We start from the raw sequence: 18,175 nt of genomic DNA, 5'->3' as shown, positions 1-18,175 counted from the left end.
GGCTAGTGATGAACACAACAGCCTGAACACAACTTAATTTCAAATGACCAATCAATGTCTCAGTCCACTTCCTGGTTCTAACACAGACTGTGTGAGAGTCAGAACCTTTTATAAAACCAAACATTTAAAAAAAATCTCTTTCAAAGACAGTGGTTTTGTGCATAGCAAATACAGTCAATTTTCAGTATTTCATCTACATAACACGGCTACACTGTACTGTCACTGAGTCATGTGATCACAAAGATGATCACAGAAGCAGGGAATAAAACATTTACACTCGTTTTTCTGCCTTTGCATGTGTCTTTGATTCATTCATTCATTTATCAACAGTCATCTGTGTCTGTAAATGTGTCAACACTGACCACCTCCATGAAACTCTCTCAAATGAAGTCAGATCGACAGTGATCTGAACCCAGATCAGTCAGGAAAATAAACTCCCAGTGTTTGTGTTGTGTCTGAATGGACTGACTTCATGTCATTGTCAGCTGTAACACCTTACGTTTTAATCTGGAAAAATTTGACTCAAATTCGAATGCCTCTTATGGCCAGTAGATGTCCCTGTGTCAGAAAGCTGACGCAAAAAATGGCGTCTGCTGTTTTTTGTTTTTGTTTTTGTTTTTGTTTATTGAGTTTATTATAAAGTGGGACATATTTTGACTCATTGATATCGACTACGGACGACAAAGTGGGACATATTTTGACTCATTGATTCAATTAATTTTTATGCCTGAAATCTTTGGCATACTAATTTATAAAACAAGAGTGTTTTAAAATAGATGGACAGAAAACCTGGTGATTATTAAAAATATCCTGTGAAGTGACTCCTGTTGTGTGAGTAGTGGTTACTTTATCGCAGTTTTAAGTCATAAACCTCGATGACGATCTCAGTCTATTTACATTCATGCTGTGCTTTTCTCCTTTTCTCTCAAATATGAACTGATAAAAAATATAAATCTTTTGAGAATCAAACCACAAATTCCATCCTTTTTATTTATCTTTAGTTACAATAAAACAGCTCTGAGATAAAATCGACCTTTTCCTTTGTCCTTTTTAAAATATTTAATGTTCAATAAAATAGGAAATGAATTAAATAAATTAAATGCATGTTGTTCAGACTAAACCTAAACCAGAAGTCACTTTTGCAACAGTAAACTCAGCCAATCCTTTGATAAAACCTCAGTTAGCAGTTTGACTGGCAGTGAATGCACCGCTGTGTGACCTTTGACCATAAACCTTTGAAATCTTTAAACTACACTAAGTTAAAGTTCTAAGTTCTAAGACTTTGTACACGTAGGCTTTTTATTGATCTCGTTTTTACAATGTAATAGAAAATATAGAGACTTTGTTCTGTCACGTGTCCAGTCATCACTGACGGACACTCCTGCAGCTCCGACTGACACTGAACGACTGGGCTGTAAAGACTGCAGTGATGTCGTGTTTGTACCTCAGTGTTTCTGCCTCAACAGCACCTGAAGTAAGTGGCTCCACCTCCCTACAGCCATATAAACATATACAGTACACACACACCTATATATATACGTGTATGTGTGTGTATATATATATATATATATATATATATATATATATATATATATATATATATACATGTATATATATACATGTATATACACATATATACAGTATATACATACATATATAAATATATATATACACAGGTACATATATATACTGTATGTTTCTGATATAGAAGACCTGTCATTGTGAGTGGTTCTGTGTGTGTGTGTGTGTGATCTTGGCACTTTGGTTGTGGAGAGCAGAGTGAAAATGTTTCTGTCAAGTTTTGTTTTCGTCCACAGTTCCTGCGTCTACCAGGCCAGAGGTGAAGACAGTCTGGGACTCCTGGGGTTTTCTGGAGTATGGGTCTCACTCAGAGCTCTCTGTCAAATAAAAGGAACAGAAAACAAAGGTGACCTTGTGTTTTATATATGATATTGGTCATTAATATTGGAAACGTTATGGCCAGCAGCCATTCTAGTGGACCTCAAATAGTGGCCTGCGACCCACCTATTTGCCGAGAGCGAGCTGAACATGACAACTGTCTGTTTTCAGTTTTTTTTTTTTACCTTTGTGTATTTCTGTACCCCTACCTTAAATCTGGTACCTGTGTAAAGTACCAGCATATTCAGACCATGACTGTTATTTTTAGTCCAGAACTTTTGGTTTTTACCAAGACTGCAGTAATTTGCTGTATAATCAGATTCTGTCTGCAGGCTGTCGCTCAGTCTCAGAGCAGGAAGTGTTCGTCTGAGAGCTGGAGGTTTTTAACAATGTTAGAAATCTGCAGCTGGTTGAGAATATCTCCACATCAGAGTTGCTCACATTCAGAGACAACCTTTATCCACCCCACCATCTATATTTTTGATCACACTTGTGAAAGGTGAAAGGTCAAATGAGCTCACCTCAAACTTGGAAATGAACTCTGAGAAGATGCCGAAGAAGGTCTCAGTGCTGGTGGACTTGCTGTCCTCCCCAAAGTAGGAGGCCGTCTTGGAGAACTCCTCCATGGCCTGGGACTGCATGGACTCCAGAGACTGGACTGCAGGATGGCTGTTCTCCAAGAAACTCTGTGAATGAGAAAGTGGTTGGCATGAAGAGCTGCTGTCGAACCTGGAGCAGATCTATGTTTTTCTGAACTTTTCAAATCGATTATTTTTATTTTTATGATTCAGTTTAAGCAAAATGAGCTGAATCCTTCACATACACTCATCACTGAAGCAAAGTGGTCCTCAGCCGTGGACGGGATCTTCAGACAGGCTGTCCTGATGTCCTGGATAGTGGTGTGAAAGTCACTCAGCTCCGCTGTGATGGTTCTCTGGTTCACTAGGCCAAATACAGAGACCAACATGTGAACACATACAACATATATACAGAATATACAGTATATACACACTATAGATCTGTATGTATATATACATGTATACCACGTATGATGAATATAATGTATTAAATATGGCAATAATAGGAAGATTGATTGAAAAGTTTAAACTGGAAAAGGGCTGAGACTAAAGAAATATTTATACCTTACAAATGCGTACCTTACAAGTAAACATTACAGTTTCATGCTTTTCGTCTTCGTATGATTATAGAAAACAAATTTCTGTGAATTATCCCACGGTGTACTTTGTGTTTTACCTTTTCTGCCTTTAATGAAAATGTAAATAATTTTCTTCCCTATCTGAGACCAACAGGTCCGGGTTCCCTGTGATCCTCGTACCTTTAGCTGCCAGTGGAACCGTGGTGAGGTCTCTGGAGAAGTTGAGCAGCTCAGGGAAGTGTTGGCACAGAGACTTGGCCAGGATGTGGAGGAAGGTGGATTTTCCATCCACAGTTTTGGTGGTGCTCAGCTGTGAGGAGTGGAGGGAAACAATGAGACTCTTAGAAAACAACAGTGACATGAGTTCCGTGGGCGTCAACTGAAGGAGGCGGAGCTTCACCTCGGTGAGGAAATTGATCTTAAAACTGGTGGTTCTGTTGCTCCTGGGTTGACCGTTGTTCAGGTAATTCCCCATGGCAAGAACAAACTGTGTGCAGAGACAACACTGATGAACCACTGCTGGAAACCACACGTGTATTTTCTTTTTTGGCTCTTGTTTCCTCACCTCCAGGATTTTGGCCAGTTTCTTGCTGCTCCTCAGCTCCACTGAAGCCTTGTAGATGTAATCGTAGGCCACCTTCATCTCCTCTGTTTTCTCCTGCAGTGTGGTCTTGAAGTAGAGGCTGCGGAGGCGAGTCTTGTACTCCGGCACCATCAGCATCTGAAATTTACAAAAGCCTTTTGTCTGATTCCTCTGCCACAACATTAGGTGGGCTTCAGGTTTAAGAGGGTTGACCCGAGGGTCCATGCAGTCATTGTACCAACAGTGGAAGTATGGAATCTCTAACAATACTCTGATAACTTTGTACCTGGAAAATGAACTGGTCCGGTTCACTGAGTTTTGCAGGATCCTGGTCAAACTGCTCGTACTGTTTGACCTCCTCATCGTCGGGAGCGTAGAGCAGCAGCTGCTTGATGTGAGCTGGCTCCAACCTGTTGGTGGTCATGTTCATCAGAACCTGACGGAGCTCTTCTGGGGGGAGCTTCAGGTGGGCGATGAGAATGGCTGAGGAGGGGACGAGAAGAACGAACCATAAAGACCAAACCATGACACTGGAGAATGTTCTACATCTGAATAATTGTTCTAAAATCTGAATGTTTGTTTTACTCCTACATTTTTTAAATGATTATATCAGCGATACATTTGAACCATTTATACAATTGAGGAAAACAATTTAAAAGAGCTGCAGAAAGCAGCCGTGACATGTAGTATAAAAAATTGTAGGACAACAAAATTAATAAAATAAATAGGTGTGTTTGTGCGTGTGACTCACAGGCGTTGTAGGCCTTCTTGTGAGACAGAATCTCCACCACATCCTTTTTCTTAAAGTTCTCAGTGAGAAAAGCTGGATCTGGAGGAGAGACTGATCATTTTAACAAGAGTGTGAGGACAGGTTCTCCAGGCACCGGGTCAAGGTCAACACACACACACACACACACCCACACACACACACACACACCCCCACACACACACACACACACACACACACCCACACACACACACACACACACCCACACACACACACACACACACCCCCACACACACAGACACAGATGAAGACAAAGGGTGCCTCATGGAGAATGGATAAGATGAGCAGCTGAATGGAGCAGCTCCAAAGCAGAAGATCACAACTGTGGAGGAACAAACAAAAACACATGATGTGATGGAACAAACACAACAGCAGGGGTGGGCCAGGAGACGGCACATCATCAACGTTGTTTAAAAACTGGGTGTTATTAATGAGCTCAGACAGCTGTCAGTTTACAGAGTGGGTCTAATCAATAAGTAGTTGATAATGATTAAATGAAGTTTCTCCTGTAGAACAACATTTGTTTGTTACTTGTCTGGGAACAGGGGGATACAAAATGAGTCAGCTTCAAATCTTCAACAGTTTGGTCTAAAACTGCTGCAGTAGACGAGCAGGAGAGGTGAAGCTCAGTGGTTACCAAAGTGGAGGGCGGGGCCCCCAGGGAGCACTGAGCTAGATAGATTTTAGTTTTAACATTTTATTCTTTGTTTGTTCCACAATAAGGAAAACTGCACTCATTTGTAATTTGAAATAAAGTATTACAGCTCCACTGATACACGTGACCACATGGACATGAATGTCATGATTATGTAATGTGACACAAATGGTGGTGAGAAGAAAAATTCAAAATGAAAAAAAATGGACCACTTACTGGATCTGCGCTGGGTGCCGAAGTGCAGATCAAGGTCCAGGTACTTCACCATGTCAGTGAGCTTGTCGTAGTCTGAGTCCTCGCACAGCTAAATATGGACAGATATAGACACAGACGCCATATTCTCAGAACACACAGTCGACAAAGTGTTTCTACTGTACACACAGAAATCAGACTGTAACCGTGGCTGACGGCAGTGAGAGTCAGGACGAGAAATACTTTAGTTAGGAAAACAAAAAGAGTGACTCATGGGAGAAACAATGGAGTAGATCAGAAGGTAAAATAAACGTGGGAGGAGTGGGAAAAAAAACAAACTCCGGCTGAAGTGGGAAATTTCATGTGTGCAGTTTTTGTTTTGCTTTGTTCCACAGTGACTTCACAAGAAAACAGTGAAGTGTAGAAAAAAACAGTGGTTTTATAAGACAGTCCAGAAGGAGCTGGATTTATTAAATGTTTCAATGGTAATTGATTTGACTATCATTTTATTGTTTTATGTATTAACACAGACTAGAGACATAGGGTTCATCTTTATTTTATAAATATATATATATTCAAATATTGTCAAGATAAAAAACATTCTAACAAACTAAAAGTCTGTGCTTTTTCAGTTTGACTTGTTTGAGATACTGTTGATGTTCTTGTGACTCTCACCTGGCCCCAAATAGTTCCCTCAGAGTTCTCCACCTGCTCCCAACGCAGCCTCTTCACACTCATGTGGTTGGTGTCGGAGGCCTGGCCTGGTTTGGGCAGTGGAGGGGCATCACAGGGTGGAGGCAACGGGGGAGGTGGAGGAGGTGGAGCCTTTAAGATACAAGAACGTACAGGTTTCGTTAGGTAAGTAAGGAGTCAACAAAAAAATCTGGACGAATCAGTGGAATGTAGTTGATGATCTGTGGTGTCATGTATACAGTACGTGTAAACTTTCTATGTTGATTTATCCACCATTTATTTATACGTTATGTATTTATTATGTCTTATTGAGACCAGTACTAAAGAAAAGGTAACAGTACTGCATTGTCAATACTGTTTTGTCAATAAAGCTCTAATTAACAAAGGTTGTTTCATGAATAAGAAACTGTTTTAAAACTCTGAGAACCCGGAGCAATCATGAAAACCTTCTGCTGTTTCCAGGCTGCAGATCTGAATCTCACAGCTGTTGCCATGCAAACGTGACTTCCTTCCTCTATTCTGCTCGAGCTGCCACAAAAAAATGTCACTTTTAATTAGCTTAACTCTTCAACGTACACACTGTGGTGAGAACAAATGAAGAAACATTTGTATTTTGAGTTCTCAGTCACATTTAGGAACCAGACTGAGAACAAACAGCCTTTTATCTACTGAACACCTTGATTACTGCTCTGTACAAAGGAAGTGCTTGCAGTGACAGCCTGCAGATGGGACACCACTCAGTGTTTTCCTCTTCAATTGCTCTCTCTGTTGCTAGGTTTTTATTGCAGTGCTGCTGCTGCTGCTGCTGCTGCACTGCACCAACCTTTTAGCACCAGTACAGTCATATTTGTCTCACATCATATTTGTCTCCAGTGGTAGGAAAAGAAGTGACTGCAGCCCTGACACAGATGTTCAGTGGTAGGAAAATAAGTGACTGCAGCCCTGACACAGATGTTTAAGATCTTATAGGCAGAAGGAATTATTTCATGTGGGTCAGGAGAGAGTATTTGTCCTCAAGAATGTTTGTCCCATATTGGTGTTCTCTTACTTTGTAAATGGTACTGAGTAACGGCAAGTTGATTCAGATTCCTCAGGACTGGAGATGAGGCTTCTCTACAGGGAGAAGCTTTGACTTTTTATTTCACCAATTTTAGCTTTTTAATGAAAATATAATTGAGGCTAAAATCTAAAAAGAGCCTCAAGATTGAAAAAGCAGTGTTAATTTAGTTGAATAATAAAGAGAACAATAAAGGTTGTTTAGCAGGAGCAGATGATTCATGCAGTGAATAAAAAAGGTATAAAAATATAAAAAGTTTAGGGAGAAAAGTATGAAGAAAATATGTTGTAGCAAAATATTACGTAAAAGGAAATGACAAAATGTTACTCAAAGATAGCACAGGCAAAGCTAAAAACAAACAGTGTCAGACACAGACAGGTGAGAGCAGATGTGTCACCTGCTGTGAATGCACTTCTGGTCGTGTCGTTTCATACGTCTTGGAGTGCGTGGGGAGGGTGGAGTGAGACAGCGGCAGCTGCGAGAGTGGCAGAGAGCCTGCAGGGACTTGGCCCGTACAGTGGGTGGAGCTGTCGTCCTGCAGGGACGGTGGCAGTGGACCCTGGTAGCTGTGCTGGTGGTGGAGCTGGTGGTGCCTCTGCAGAACCAGCTGAGTGGGCCTGAACGGCTGAGGGGACGGCTGGGGCGACGTCTGACAGATGGGCTGAGGCTGGCTGAGCTGACGGGGGAGGTAACAGGGCCGGGAGGACTGCCGGGTGCGCAGGGTGGTGGGGGTGAAGGCCAGCGTTTGGGTCAGGTGGCTGGAGCAGGTCGTCTGAAAGCGCTGGAGGGTCTTCTCCATCTCCTCTCTGGTGGGCAGCACCTTGTGTCGAGGGGAGCGGCTGGAGAGGAGGGTCCTGGGAGGAGGTGGGGGAGGAGGGATGATTGGGTGGTGTGGCTGGAAGGGCATCCGGCTGCGGGGGACATGCTCTGGAGAGAATCGCACGGGTGGCAGGGGGTCAGTGAACTGGACAGGGGGAGGTATCAGAGACTGGTAGGGGGGAGGAGGGGGAGGACTTTGCTCAGGAGGAGGTGGGATGGGTTCTGATTCAGAGGAATAAGAAGGAGAAGAGGCCTCATCACTGCTGCTGTGGTCCACGCTGCTGCCGCTGCTGAGCCGACGAGGCACAAAGGTCAAGTCCTGCTCCTCCTGGAAACTCATCTGTGAAGGTGAGGAGGAAGAGGAGGAACAAAGTTAGGACCTTCAGCCATTTTAAACAATTAAAACAAAGCTATTTTCAACTGCAATCTCAAACCTTTTTAACCAAAATAAGAAGTTAGTGATCGGGGGTCGGGAGAAGAGTGAGGTGAAGAAGAATCACTACAAAATAATCTTAGTTTTTTGTGAACTGTGGTTATAGTTTTGTTGGCTACCCTCAGTGATCACCAATAACATCCAGCTGAAAGTGTGAATGAAACTATAAATAAACAAGCTGATGATATAGTTGCCTGGACACAGCTGTTCTTCACCTCCTCGTAGTCGTTCTCTCCGTGGATGAAGTTGTCCACTGATGTGACGCGGTGGCCGAGCTGCTCGCTCAGGGCGTCTAGAAATTTGTCGGTGTCACGGCTGCGCGGCGGACGGGAGAAGGTGAAGAGCTTCCTGCGACGGGTCAGTGTGTTGGGACCACTCTCTGGAGGTTGAGGAGAAACTGGAGGACTCTCCAGACTGACGTAAGGGTTAGAGTCCACACTGCTCTGGTGGTGGATCTCGTAGACCGGGGTGGGAAGGGGCTCCTTCCAGGACAGGGACAGACCAGACTTACGGTTTCCTGCGGAGAGGCAAATCAAAAAGGCTGCTGTTGCTGAAGACTCATATATGGAATTTAATCAAAGTTTCTAGGTTTCACTTCTTTGGGATTCTTGGCTATGTGACAGATGGGATGCAGGTTGTTAGTTTGAATCCACTCTGTGGGACGTGAATGAGTTGTGCCTCAAAAACAAATTCAAACTCTGGTCTTTCTGCCACATTTTCAACACATTGGTTTGGAGCAGCTAATTTCTTTAATTAGTTTCTAGTTTCAAATGGATTTCACAAACATGTGGAGAACATGGCATTAGTCATGTACACAGCTGATGGAACTCTTCGTCAACAGTCATCTGTGTTCGATTGTGGATGTCTGATGTTTGTATTCTAAGTCAGTTTTTATTTTTAATAAACAATATTTACTTTTAAATAACATGCAAACTGCTGAGCATCATTCAACTCTTTTGCATTACTACCTTGACGTCACAGGATTAGGATTGTGTGTGTGTGTGTGAGAGAGAGAGTGTGTGTCAGCCACAGAGTACCTGTGAGAGGTGGGAGTGTGAGAGGGGAGAGAGAGCGGCCGTAGGCCTCAGTCTGTCCAGGCCTCTCGGCCTCCCCTGAGGAGCCCCCCTGCAGTGGAGACACACTCCTGTGTACACGTTCTCCAGCTCCGTGTACACACCTGTCATCTAAAGATGGAAGCATGAGCTGCTGGTTAGCACACAATCGCTGCAGGACAACTGCTTTCCAGGTCTGCTGCTATTGTGAGTTTCCATGGGGGCTGGGAGGGGGGCTGGGGTGGTGGGGGGCAATACATGTAATTCATAAAGTGAACACTACTGGGAATCAAATTGAAGGTTGGTGTCAAATAAGAGCAGATCTGTACATGACATGAGAGCAGAGAGCACAAAGAAACGTAGCAGGCATTCGTTGGTTCAATGCCTGCTGCTGAGTAGCTGCGGTTTGTACCTACATGACTGAGGTCAGGGGACTCGGGGAAGGAGGTCCCGTCTCCCGACTGCCTCTCCTCCTGGCTCCCAGATTCATCGACATGAATTCCTAAAGCACAATAAAGCATGAGCAGTGAAACATGGGACAAATAAGCCTCCTCCATCCACCCATCCATCCATCCACCCACCTCATGCCAAGAAGCAGAGGGAGGGGATGAAGATGCAGAGCAGAGGAACATGAAGCAAAAGCTCAACTCCAGAAGCAGTATTCAGCAATGGTCATGGAGAACGGGTGAAACTGGAAAATGGCGCCCGAGGCAGCTCAACGCAGAGATTGTCATGAGATTTTTAGAATCCTTAGTTAGAGGAGATTATTAAAAATGTAAATGATGCTGAGACATGGAGGTTAGAGGAAAAGCTGCTGATGACAGTCTCTACAGTCTCTGAGCCTGGGCTTTGCTGAGTGAATAATCAGCTGGGAGCTGACCAGTGCAAAGGCAACTGTTTTCACTGAGCTCTAACAGAGTATCTGTGATTGAAGTTGTGCCTTCACTGAATTACAACATGTAAAATACATGGGCCAGAACTACAGTATACAAAGCAAAGGCATGTTAAAAAACACTATTACACTGTTTGAATTTCTTCTTTTACATAAAGTTTATGTCAAAACCAAACTGAGACACATTTATAAATATATAAAGAAATTCCCACGATTTTTGAAACAACTTCATAATTAGGTGTTTGGGCTTTCAAACTTCATCAATTTCTTTCAGTGTGTTGCATTCCAACATTTCTTCAAGGACAGTGAAGGCAACACGGGGCCTTGCCTTTTTACGTGCGTTAGTTAAAGGATTGCATTGTAAATTACGATGCGTCCAGTTTGGTGTTAAACCAGTAAAACCTTTGTCCCCAACAGAAGGGAACCCTGTACGCTGCTGTTACTTGCTGCCTACCCATTCCCAGGTGAGTCCCAATGATGCAGTCATCTGAGCTTCTTTCCCGAACGAGGCCCCGGTACGACGATCCAGTCACTCGCACTGAGCTGCTGCGTCTGTGATGTTCCGGACCATCGGGCTCTAACACAACTGCAGGAACACAGAGCAGAACTTATCACCCACTTCAGTTCTAGTTCCATCTAAACTGACACATTTCAGGTGTACTGTATACACTATAATACTACAGTAATTCTACAGACTGACTTAAGGTAAATGGACAGATATTTCTACTTATAATAACTCTGTCTACAGTTGTAATTAAAGCAGTGTTTCCCAACCTCCTTTCAGCCACAGCACATATTTTACATAAATAAATTAAGAAATGTACTGAAATACAATGATCTTCTGGAGATTTACTCACTTTACTGACATCAATTTTTTACCTGATGACCTCTCATGGGACACAACTGTGCCGTGACACAGAGGTTGAGAACCCAAATATTTTCTACAGTGCAGTTCAATTTTTTTTCACATCATCTCCATACATTCTGTTCTGACTCACTGCTGCTTTTAAATCCCAGGAAGCGCGACAGTTTGTGCTGGCAGCGCTCCTGCTCGTCATAGGTCAGCAGCTGGTAAATAAACTGCCAGATCAGCTGTTTGGCTGGAGTGTCCAGCACTGGGAACACGTCCACGATGAGGGTGTCCACGTTTCTGCAAACACAGAAAGAGACAATAGCATACACAAGTTTAGTATTCACAGATTTACATTTCCTAAGAGTTCAAGACCAGAGGAACGTCCAGACCACGGTGGACGGATGACTTTGTTGCTGTTTCCTCCTGGCCTTCTTCTGCTCCTCATCCATCGTTCCTCTGCTCTTTCTCAGTCTTTTCTCTACATTTAAAATGTCTTTACAGCCTGATCTATGGAATATAGTTGGAGTGCAGTTTCCCAGGCAACAGCTGTGTTTTTCAGTAATTACAGATGGTTGACAGAGAGGCAGAAATGCTGAAAAATTAACATTAAACTACACCCTGACTTCTGTGTTAAGATTTCATGTTTTTATAAGAAAAAAAATGATGGATGTAACGATAGAACATTAAACTACTGACTTCTGGGTTAAGATTTCATGTTTTTAAAAGAAAAAAAATGATGGATGTAACGATACACTCAGCTCACAATTTGATATGATTCACTATTCTATTGTTCATGATGTGATTTTATCCCGTCTGGTCTTATTTACCTCGGTGACCATCAATATATGTAATGCAGCTTACTCCTTATGTCTTGATGCACGATCCATTTTTTTATTTCACCTGATGCATTCGTGTCGATGCATCATTACATCCCAATCTCAGGAAACTCTATGACTAAGATAGAATAACCTAATAACTTAACCTAATAGGACTTTTTTTAACCTTTTATACTCTTTGTGCACTGATGGTGTTACGTGATTTGAGTCTGATCAACATTTCTGTGTATTATCAGTTATAAAAAAAAGAAAAAAATCAAACCTACTGACCGATGCTGAAAGAAGGTTTCCAACGACTTGCAGATGGTGTACCTCTCCTGGATGGTCAGCAGGTGCTCCAGCTGCTGGCTGAAGGTTCGTCCATGGACCTTGATGCTGGGTGGAAGGATCTCTGCAACCCACTGTAAGGAGCTGAGTGCAGGAGACCTGGTGGTCCAAACAGGGACAGTATCGTCATGAGGTCTTCCTGGTTGGTTGGTTGGTTCAAGGTTTGTTAGTGCACTAACCTGGAGCGAGGCAAAGTAGTGGCCGCCAGATTAGGAGAGTCTTCAGGGTCGGTCGGGTCAGAGGAGAAGTCCAATGGACCCTCCTCTACCACCAGGGTGGGCACGGCTCCACTGCCCTGCAGCATGGACACCACCTTCTCGTGGGAACAGTTCCTATAGAGAAAAACACCTTTTACTGTGTGACAACACTGTAGTTAAGTCGTTGACTGAAGCCTTCGGTTTTTAACAAACTGTTTCCTCTCTGTCTCCTTGACTGAGAGGAGATAAATAATTCAATGTTTATGAGCTTTAAATTCATCTGAGGTGAAGTTGAATAAATATATTATTTTCAGCACATTTGCATTGATGCAGTTGAACTTTATGGACACTTTGTAAACAAAATACCAAAGGTTCCAACAATTTCTACGTGGTAGATTATTTTCTTCTATGCACCCCCCCCCCCCTTCCCTCCACACCTTCTAGATCACCTTCTACTTGACTGGCACTGTGTTATCAGGGAGAGCAGCAAAAAAGCACCACTCATATCAGGACATCAGGCAGCCGTGGGGACAGATCTGTGATTCTTCTCTCTTCACATGGCTGTCAAGGCAGTGGGGCGACTAACAGTCTGTCACTGCACCATTACAGATGGCGGCTGATAGTACTGATGGTACTGACAGTACTGACAAAAAACTTCGAGTTTGGGAACTCCAGTTTCACCTGATGACTTTTGAAACTGAACTCAAAATAGCTTGTGATTCAGTACTCTCGCCACTAGGGCATCTTTGTGTGCCATTTTCCAACTAGTTGTAGAGCCAGACAAACAGGGCAGAGTGAGTCAGCAGGATGTCTCACATTGAAAACATCACATATTGTGTAACTGGTGTAACAGTATTACAATCTGATGTCAACATCCATTTCTTACAGATCAGTTCATGATCTTGGTACGAAACAGATTTTTTTTCTGTCTCTGATTTCCATGTGTAGCCACATATGATGGGCAGACATTTATTTGTAACCAAACCTTAATCTTCAGAGTCTGACCTCATGTCCAGTCCATTGAGAAACAGAATGCGGTCGCCAGGTTTCAGTCCACATTCCTCAGCAGGACTGTCTGTGGAGAGCAGGCAAAGGTGTCAGAAAATATCACAGGCTGAGAGTGAAGTTCTGCCACAATGTCAGCAGCTAACAAGCTGCGCCGTACACAAGAGGTGAGGAGGGTGAGACTGTGACTAATGCTGTCAATCTGTGCCTGACACGCAACAAAAGCCACCGACCGATGGAATGATGATGATGATGATGATGAAGCAGATTACGTAAGGAAACAGTGCTGTCAAAACAAATTCTCAGCAGATCAGTGACGGCTGCAGTGAAACCATCCTCCGCCATCGCCTCCTCATCCGTCAACTTTCTCTCACAGAGAAGGTGATGTCAGCATCTTTTTCAAAGTTTGGATATATGCATTCTGCATGTGTGTGTGTGTGTGTCCGGAAGGGTACATTTTGGTTTACATCTACAGTCACTTTTCCTAATGTTTTTACCTCTTAGCTATTTCTGGGCTAACATTTAAGCAATTTCTGCCCAGTGTTTGGCCTCACCAATATTTTGGCCTCACCAATAGTTTGGCTAACTCTTAGCTATTTCAGGACTACCTTTTTGAGCATTTGCTGCAGCTAAATCTCAGCCCTTCATAAAGACTTAAAAATGACTTGTAAAAATGACCAGTGTTAATCCTGACTGAGGTAGAGTTGGAGCTCAGATCACGATGAGAGACACGCAGTCCACCCCCACCATCTCCATATCAACCTCCATAAGGCCCACTGAGTCAGTGCACCGCAGCACATGATGGTGGGCAGGAACAGAGCCGTCATCATCTTCATGAAACACACAAACACACACACACACACACACACTTCAGTGAGGAACTCAACTCCCGCAGCAGTTTCTTTACAGCCTCAGTTGTTTTGATGGTTTTATATCACTGAGGAACTTCAGTTCATTAAAGAAACATTAAACTGCTGGAAACTTGACTGAAACAGAGGTAATTAAAAGGTAGAGAAGTTCTCCCACTGAAAGTATTTATCTGAGCGTTTAGGCCTAAAGGCGTAAAATAATCTGCAGTACAAACCACCAAGAGTTTGTACTGTAAATGTTATATTTAAAAATCCATAAAGCAGTGGGTTCAGTCTCTGAGTTCAACACCTGAGCTGTCATTAATGAAGCCGCTCATCTGAGGAAAACAAAATAAAATAAGTGTTTTATTTATTTTGGTACATATTCCACATAAACACGTTTCACTAAAACTAGGTTTTAATAATTGTCCATGTGCCAAAACTAAGGATCCAAGGATGAAAGGAAGGAAGAAAAAGCCTGAACCTCAGAGAGAGAGTAAACTCTATACAATATGCTGTTATGGTCTTTTTCCAAGCACAAACATAACTATATTTGGCTAACATATACAGTAGCTACTTTTGGGCTAACTTTTAGCTATTTCCTCCTCAGTGTTTTACCAGACTTACCTATTTTTCACTAACCTTTAGTTACTTCTAGGCTAACATTTTCTCCTTCTATAATATTTATTTATACTTGTCCAAGTATCAGACTTAAGGACCTGAGTATAAGTGGAAGACTAGACACTAGAGTGAGTCTAACTCCCTACTGTATATGCAGATGACTGGCTGTTGTCAGAGTTGATGCACAGTCTGTTCTGATGCTGTTTCTTTTCTCTCAGTGTGACGTTGGTGAGTCAGAGTGTGGCCACTTCCTGCCACACTCGTAGTCACACGCGCACAAAAACACCTTCTGTTCACCTTTGACCATCAGCAGCTGGAAAAACAACAGACTCACCCACGTACAACTACGTGTTGTCCGCCATCTCCAGCCAACACAGAGCAGCGTCATCACACCACACACACACACACACACACACCACACACACACACACACACACACACACAGAGGAGGTGTCTGTCAGGTCTATCTGTTCTCCTCCGTCTTTCATTAAATATAGCAGTAGTACCTGGGATGACTGAGTCGATGCAGACAGGAGCGTGACCTCGCAGCGTGAAGCCAAAACTCTTCTTCCCTCTGTAAACCCGGACGATCCTGAGGAGAAAAAAACCAAACACAGATTGTCAATCTGTTTACTGACTAATGAAGTGACTGGGGATATGGTCAAAAGGTGGGTTTGAAATTAGGTTTTGAACTTCCATCAGTGATGGGATGAAAATAAAACACCATTATTGTTTATTATCACCATTCACAAAGAGGGCTGCTTTCAGGCTGTGGTGCAGAAGAGTACAGTAAATATCAAGAAGTGCATTGATGAAAATATGTCTTGGTTTTTGGCAATTTGAATAACAATATTGTTGAAGTAAAAGGCCAATCTTAAGGAGAAGAATTTGTCTTTGAAATGATTGAAGAGTCACCTGTAGTAACGACTGTGAGAACTGTGTAACATTTTTTTTCTCTTTCAGAGTTTCGATAGAAAACAATTCATCTTTGTCATATTTAAATAAAGAACCAGAAGTTGTGACTGTAAATGAAAACAAAATCTAAATCTGTTATCTAAAGTATTAACAATAAATTATTCTAGCTAACAGTCGTCTCACCTTTTTCACCTTGCTGTGAGTAAACAATGAGACTGTCTTTGGGGGGCGCTCTTACTCACTCTGTAGTTTACAGAGCTGTTGTTTTTATCTGTGGTGTTCTGGAGCAGTTCTGGAGGTCTGCTGTTGTTAAGTTGTTGTGATGGTCTGGTCTTTTGTGCTTTAGTTTGTGCCGACTCTGCATTACTTCAAACTCCTGACTATTGTCGTGCACATCTCGTCCAAAACAGTAATAATTCAGGACATGCCAAACAAAAGAAGACACTGACATTTTGCTGATGGTGGCTCTTCACTTTCCCGCATCCCAGAGGAATACTGCACTGTGGAACCTCACGTTACATCAAACACAAGACACATTTAGTGCACTGTGTTGCCATGGAAACCATATAAGGCAGCTGGATATACAGTACTGGATAAACAGGATAACAGTAGGAAAAAGAAATGAAAAAACAAAAAAAAAAACAAAAGCCAGAAAAACCATGTCTTTGGTTAGTGGTTGTTATGTAAGATGATGAAAATGCAGATGGTGGTATTGTGTACTGTGTGTGTGTGTGTGTCTGTGTGTGTGTTAGTGGCGCAGCATGGACCTCAAACCCTCTTAAGACTGTTGATCTCTATGACTTTGATTCTCCTTGTTTCAAAGCAGCAGCATTTTCACATTATTTCACAGGCAGTGGTTCAGTTGTAGAACATTACATAACAACAGTGAGACTGAGCCACTACAGAGGGAACTCCTCTGTGACGACCTCTGCTCAGAGAACGTACAGTGTGTCATACAGTATGAGAATCATTTTGATTTTATTGTTAATGCTCTTCCTTCCTGTGTCGTTGATTCATTTTAACCTGGATCGAAGTCTAGCTAACCTTCAGCTAGTTTCTCGCCCGTGTTTGACAAGATTTCCCTGTGTTTTTGCCAACTTTTAGGTGTTTATGGTACGTGTTTAACTTCACCATTCTGAACTACAAACCTGGAGTCCTGTTAAGAACCCCCAGTGGAGCAGGTCTGTCCTACATGACAGCTTTAAGAATCTTGTGTTTCAACAGCATTATCAAAAATCAACTTTATGAACCTCACTTTCTCACCTCTGATTGGGTCCGATGGGAGGGTGTGGGGGAATCCCAGAGACAGACTTCCTCACGCCCCTGTCCCTCTCAGGTTCTCCTCCGTCTCTGGGCACGGAGCTGGCTCGTTTGGACCCGTGGTGTCTCTCAGAGTGGTCCTCGCTGCGGCTGCGTCTCACTCTGCCCTGAGGCTCGCTGATGCTCTTGCTGCGGCACAAGCGGTTGATGACGTTCTGGGAGACGGCCTCGTCGAAGCGCTGCCGGTGCTTCTTCGGGATAAAGATTCTGGCAAACATGACGAAAAGTTTCAATTTTAGTCACAAGAGTTGAATTAAAGAGGATGGATCTACGACAGTGATCCACCTCGATCCAACTGAGAAAAGAAAAAGTCCATGTATCCAGTGGGAGCAGAGAAGCCTTTCTGACAGCTACTGAGAAAACATCTAGACTTCAGCTCCAGACAGGGTCACATCAACAGATGGACATATGACGAGTGTCTCCTGCTTTTCTTTCCAGAGACAAAACAAAGGTCTTCTTCTGTCTCTGCTGCTTACTTCACTGTCTGGAGCCTCAATGCTGCAGCGTGAGGTTCCACAGTCAGAATACAGCAGGAGAAAAAGGTGTAGGAGGGAGGCAGCCTGGGATTTCTCCTCTCTCTCTCTCTCTCCAGTATCTCACACTTTCTCACTCTCTCACACTTCTGTCCATGCTGCACCACTCTATCACTCCATCATTGTGAGCAGAAGCAGCGATTATCATTTCCTTACCCTTAGACCGTAACAGGAGGTTTTTCCTTCATTTTCCTTTTTTTAGACATTACAACACATTACAGTCACACACACTGATAAATGACGACTCGACTGAAGGACAGTCTTTCACCCCAGTGTATATCGATTACCAGGAGGCACAATGACAGTCAGTGACAGGAACTGGGGCAAAATGTCCTTGAAAATATGTGAAATTACCCTTTAGAGAGATGGCAGATTGATGGTGATGCTCCTAAGTGGAATTTGTCCAGCTGGGGTTTTGTAACACAGAAAATAATGGGTTTTTTTAGACTTCTTTTTCAAGCTGCATTCTGGGTTTCATCTTTTCAGAGGTTTAGAAATCAGG

The 18,175-nt window shown here is 42.9% G+C and overlaps 1 protein-coding gene and 1 long non-coding RNA gene across 2 annotated transcripts in view; one reads left to right on the top strand and one right to left on the bottom strand.

Annotated features, from left to right (window-relative positions):
* Positions 1-674: 674 nt before the first annotated feature.
* LOC107988902 (uncharacterized) lies at positions 675-3,561 on the top strand. The gene is made up of 3 exons (XR_001760446.2): positions 675-1,474; positions 1,818-1,927; positions 3,210-3,561. It is a non-coding gene; the product is annotated as an uncharacterized LOC107988902 (long non-coding RNA).
* The window catches only part of grid2ipb (glutamate receptor, ionotropic, delta 2 (Grid2) interacting protein, b), a 32,609-nt gene continuing 16,207 nt past the window's right edge, over positions 1,774-18,175 (bottom strand). The window contains 22 exon segments of the mRNA XM_008315066.3: positions 1,774-1,898; positions 2,421-2,585; positions 2,723-2,841; positions 3,236-3,365; positions 3,456-3,542; positions 3,621-3,776; positions 3,925-4,121; positions 4,390-4,479; positions 5,297-5,384; positions 5,948-6,097; positions 7,420-8,181; positions 8,490-8,791; positions 9,312-9,422; positions 9,425-9,458; positions 9,743-9,828; positions 10,673-10,804; positions 11,217-11,368; positions 12,178-12,333; positions 12,414-12,566; positions 13,437-13,506; positions 15,412-15,497; positions 17,084-17,347. Of these exon segments, the coding sequence (XP_008313288.1) occupies positions 1,827-1,898; positions 2,421-2,585; positions 2,723-2,841; positions 3,236-3,365; positions 3,456-3,542; positions 3,621-3,776; positions 3,925-4,121; positions 4,390-4,479; positions 5,297-5,384; positions 5,948-6,097; positions 7,420-8,181; positions 8,490-8,791; positions 9,312-9,422; positions 9,425-9,458; positions 9,743-9,828; positions 10,673-10,804; positions 11,217-11,368; positions 12,178-12,333; positions 12,414-12,566; positions 13,437-13,506; positions 15,412-15,497; positions 17,084-17,347 (3,562 nt within the window). The 3' untranslated portion in view covers positions 1,774-1,826.

The sequence above is a fragment of the Cynoglossus semilaevis genome, chromosome 8, assembly GCF_000523025.1.
Source record: "Cynoglossus semilaevis isolate Cse_v1.0 chromosome 8, Cse_v1.0, whole genome shotgun sequence".
Taxonomy (NCBI): Eukaryota; Metazoa; Chordata; class Actinopteri; order Pleuronectiformes; family Cynoglossidae; genus Cynoglossus; species Cynoglossus semilaevis.
This window is presented reverse-complemented; position numbering and strand designations above follow the sequence as displayed.